The 5,107-nt window shown below is 53.2% G+C and overlaps 1 protein-coding gene across 1 annotated transcript in view; it reads right to left on the bottom strand.

Moving 5' to 3' along the window:
- CUEDC1 (CUE domain containing 1) overlaps nt 1-5,107 on the bottom strand; it is a 26,627-nt gene that overhangs the window by 20,460 nt on the left and 1,060 nt on the right. The window contains exon 2 of the mRNA XM_011979262.1: nt 4,867-5,107. Within this exon, the coding sequence (XP_011834652.1) occupies nt 4,867-5,107 (241 nt within the window). The remainder of the gene's footprint in view (nt 1-4,866) is intronic.

Below are 5,107 nucleotides of genomic sequence, written 5' to 3'. Positions count from 1 at the left end.
TCCCCAAAAGAATGTTCACAGCAGCATTCTCCCTCCATGTGCAGTTCAAACACAGGCAGAAACAAACACACAGTGGTAAGGGTCAGGGCGATGTGCCCTCTGTGGGGCGGGTAAGGGCGGGAATGGACACCAGGGGCACTCCAGGTTCTGGGGATGATGGCTCTTGAGCTGGTGCTGATAATGTGTTTTATTCACGCTGTGAAACTCCACTGAGCTGCACGCGTGTGACTCATGTGCTCCTGTACCCACGCTATTCTTTGATGATAACATCATTCATACCCTCTCTCAAAGTACCTCCACGTCTCTGATGTCACCTTAACCTCGAACAACCTGGTGCTGTAGGATATGGCTCATTACCCCATTTGACACAGAAGGAAACTCAGGCCTAGGCTAAGTGACATGGCAAAAGCCACATGCTTTTTAGAACAGCGTCTTCAACTTGGACCACAAGGATCCCTCCCTCAGGCACACTGGCTGCACACTCAGGTTGGACTCCCAGGGCGGAGAGTAGCAAGGGGAGTGCCTGGGATGCCTGCTCTCCTTCCCAAGCTCTTGTCTTCTCCAGGAGCCAAGAAGAGGGCCAGGGAGAGGCCAAGGACTGGGCAAAGTCCGGGGTCCTGCTCCACTGACCAACTTAGATTCTTCCCCAGAGGCCCAGAGAGGAGTTTGGGGCAGCTAAACACATGGCTACCTCTGACCCTCCAGTTCTGGCACACTCCACAGACATCAACGTATATGTTCTCCTGCCTCAGCCTCCCAAGTAGATGGAATTACAGGCGTGCACCATCACCCCTGGCTAATCTTTGTATTTTCAGTAGAGGTGGGGTTTCACCATGTTGACCAGGCTGGTCTTGAACTCCTGACCTCAAGTAATCTACCACAGGAGGCGGCCCCTGACTGGGAGATCCTTCACCACCCAGCCCAACCTGGCCTACACCTTCACCTCCCGCTCACTCCCCACAACTCTGTTCCCATCTCCTCCAAGATCAAAGAACATGGGAGGAGCTCAGAGAGGCTGTGACTCTCAGGTGCCCCAGAGCCCCCAGACCTCAAGTGAGTTTGCAGAAGTCACCATAATCATGCTGCCTGTATAAGCCTGGGCTGGGCCAGGCTGCACTGGTACATCTCTGCTCTAAGACCAGCCAGGGGCACCTGGTGGGTAGGGAGGTGAGCCTGTGCGTGTGAGCACACCTACACACACATACCCACACACACGCACATGCACACACATGCACACGTGCTCTCTGCAGTGCTCTGCGCATACACAGCTAGCTCAACCCAAGGAGGCCTCGCGCCCTGGAATGCACTAACGTTCTTTCCTTTGAGGCCAAAAGTATTTAAACAGATGCTTTTGCAGGAAAGGAAGAATGTAGCACTTGGCAGGCCACTGCTCTGCTTACCCTAAATTTCCACAAGAAAGGAAAAAAGAGAACACTGTAAGCGCTGCTCCTGTTCCCTGGCGAATCTTTGGTGCCTGGCACAGGACAGTGGCCCCGCAAGTACCTGGCTCATTCAGAGAACTTGCTGCTGCTGTCCCCCAGCCCCGACACCCTGTTTCCCAGACCCCTCTGCTCTGAGGGATAGGGCTCTGGGCTGCGGCCTGAGGCTAGCAGTGGTGGGTCTGGGTGGCTGGCCTGGACTGTTCCCACTGATGTGGGTCAGAGTGAGGTGGCTGAGGAGGGGAGGAGAGCTTAGTAGAAACTGTCCCCTAAAGGAAGCTGCTTGGGGTTTCCTCTGACCGTGGCCAGCAGCAGTCAGCCCCCTAGACTCAGGGCAATCAGGCCTCCCCAGCCACACCAGGAGGCCCCCCAACACAGCTCCTCCGTGCAGCCTCCCAGGGCAGCAAGCCCAGACAGACGTTCATCAGAGCCTCCTGGAGAGGACTTGGGAAACACAGAGAAGGCAGATGGCCGGCCAGGCAAGCTCCAGAATGCAGGGCTTGAGTCCCAAGGAGAGTAACCCCAGCAGCGCTGCTGGTCTCCCTGGCCTCTCCCTCCCACTGCCACCAGCCACAAAGAGGTTGTTCTTCTGGCTCTAAAGGTGCTGAAGTTTTGGGCTTTTCAGCCTCCTAGCTTAACTCATTGTGGGTGATGGATGCCTGCCAGGTGCTCCAGGGGGGCAGGGTGTAGGCCATTTATCTGACAGGAGATATTTCTCCATGGCAAGGATACCCCTCGGGCCAGCCCACCATCCATCAGCCCCCAGAAAGGTTTTTTTTTTCCATTCAGCAGTTATTGTCATTCCAGCTGTGGCTCATAAATTTTCCGAAGCACTTTCCGCTGGCTCAGGAGCTGCCTGCCTATGGGCCCAGGCAGAGTTCCAAAGGTGGGGGGTTGGGGAGACTGCCAAGGGAGGGGAGGGGGCTCAATTTGGAAAGCAAGATTCTTAGAAAAACAGAAGTGCACATACAGCAAGGGCCTACTTAGGGGGTGGTGAAGCCTTGCAGAGGTTTATAGGGCTGTGGGGGCCTTGGACAAAGGAGGAAATACTACCCTACCTGCCAGACTGTCAGGGCAAATCAGACTGCAGAAAGGGTCAGAGCTTGCAGAGAGCTTTCTTTCCAGTTCACACTTAAAGCGTATACAGTCGACTCTCGAATAACATGAGTTTGAACTGCATGGGTGCACTTACAGGCAGATTTTCTTCCACCTCCACCACCCCTGAGACAGCAGGACCAACCCCTCCTCTCCTCTCACTCCTCCTCAGCCCACTCAATGTGAGACGATGAGGATGAAGCCCTTTACGATGATCTACTTCTACTTAATGAATAGAAAATATATTTTGTCTTGCTTATGATTTTCTTAACATTTTCTTTTCTCTAGCTTACTTTATTGTAGGAATACAGTATATGATACATATGACATACAAAATATATGTTAATCAACTGTTTCTGTTAACAGTAAGACTTGAGGTCAACAATAGGCTATTAGTAGTCAATTTCTGGGGAAATCAAAAGTTATATTAAAAAGTGAATTTTTGACTGCATGGGGGGATTCATTGCCCCTAACAGCTGCATTGTTCAATGGTCAATTGTATCTGCAGACAACACACATACACACGCACACTCTCACTCTCTCTCTCCTTCTTTCTACAAAGAGGATCCATATTTTCCAATACTCCTTCCACCACCTACTCCAAGTAGATCGAAGGAGTGGTCTCCCAAGGAGAGAGACAATAGAAAACTGTACAAAGACAGCAGCAGCATTTATTCATTCAACAAACACTCCCCAAGTGCTTGCTATGTGCCTGGATTGTCCTGGGTGCTGCAGATGACACAGGGATAAGCCAGATGTCTTTGCCAACAGAGCTTCTCCACCCCCAGGAGAAGTCTCAGCAGCACACACTAAGGAGGAAAAGCAAGGAGACTTCGCCTTGCAGGATGACTGATGGAGAACAGGGACGAGGGTAATAATAACACCACAGCACAAAGTTTGTGAGGATTAGAAGAGATGACACATCGGGACGGGTGCGGCGGCTCATGCCTGTAATTCCAACACGTTGGGAGGCCGAGGCGGGCAGATCACCTGAGGTCAGGAGTTCAAGACCAGCCTGGCCAACATGGTGAAACCCTGTCTCTACTAAAACTACAAAATTAGCTGAGTGTGGTGGCGCATGCCTGTAGTCCCAGCTACTCGGGAGGCTGAGGCAGGAGAATCGCTTGAACCTGGGAGGTGGAGGTTGCAGTGAGCTGAGATCGCACCATTGCACTCCAGCCTGGGTGACAGAGCAAGACTCTGTCTCCCGCCACCCCCCCAAAAAAAGTAGAGATGATACATCTAAAGCACTTAGGACGATGCCTGGCATGAGTCGGGACTCAATAAAGAGTGGAGTTAAATCCCACCTGCTGGGTCCTGGTCTTGTCCATGGCTGCAAGTCCCAGATGGCCCTGTGGACAGCACCCCTCTGATTAACAGGCTCTGTGTGCCTCACCCTTCTGCACCAAGCAGCTCAGGCTCTGCTGATACTAGGAGGCCAGATGTCCACTGAACTCGGGTGGGACTGGGAGGGACTCACAACCTCCAGCAGATGGGTACTGATGCAGTACGCAGGTCCCCTCTCTCCAGTCACTTCCCTGGAGAGACTGCTTGGCTATGGCTCACTACTGCTTCCATCAGGCCACAGTCAGAGGGATTTAACTGGCAAGTCTGATTCCTCACTACCTTTCCATGGCTATGCTCCCAGGATACAGCCACACTCTTTTTTCTCAGCATCAGGGCTTTGTCAACCTCACTGATCTCCTCTCACTCTAGGACCCTGACAGATGGTCCTGCTGCCAGTTCCCTAGCCAGTCAGACACTATTTCACCTCCCAGCCTCTGCACAAGCTGTTCCCTTTGCCTATACACCCTTCCCCCGGCTTCACTCTTCCTTTGGGTCTCCGCTTAGGGTTTGGGCTTAGCCATCGCTTCCTCTGGGAAGCCACCCCTTTCTGCTGCTTCCACGTCTCCATTGAGCACTTACCACTCTGGCCGTCAGTACGGGACTCCCGCTTCTAGTCCACACTGGACTCTGAGCTCCAGGACGGCAGAAATCTGGTCTAACTTGGTCACTAGCGAATTCTAGGCCTGGAAGTGGAGTTCAGTATGTTGGGGTAGGGCCCAGGCACCTGCATTTGTAACAAGCACCTTGATTGTGATGCCTCCTGACTCAGGGTCTAGTGCCAGGTCTCACACACCACTGAGTGGGTGCTCAGTGTTTGTTGAATGACTGCATGATTTCTGCCCATAAAATAAGGTCACTGACGACGGATGGTACTTTTCCCTAGGGGAAGTAAGGCTGCTTGCTAATTAGAACCCAGACAGCGGAGTAACCCAGGTCTTCTTAGAGGTTCCAACGGTGGTTGGAATTACCTGGGCTGCGCCCCTACCTCCGGAGGGATGCTGTCCTCCGAGTCGGAGCTGTCCTCATAGACACCGCCGCCGCCGCCGCCGCCACCGCCCTCCAGGTTCATCTGCAGCAGCTGGTCGATGGTGGCGTCCACAGCACCGCTGTTGGCGCGCAGCACGCATTCGATGATGTCGTAATCCATGTTGGGGAACATGGTCTTGAAGTCATCCATGGCCTGGTTGAACTCCAGGCGGCGCACCTGGCGGGCCGGCCGGCTGTTG

The sequence above is a fragment of the Mandrillus leucophaeus genome, unplaced genomic scaffold (genome assembly GCF_000951045.1).
Source record: "Mandrillus leucophaeus isolate KB7577 unplaced genomic scaffold, Mleu.le_1.0 Scaffold20, whole genome shotgun sequence".
Taxonomy (NCBI): Eukaryota; Metazoa; Chordata; class Mammalia; order Primates; family Cercopithecidae; genus Mandrillus; species Mandrillus leucophaeus.
Note: the sequence above shows the minus strand (reverse complement) of the source record. Positions and strands in the feature narration are given on the sequence as shown.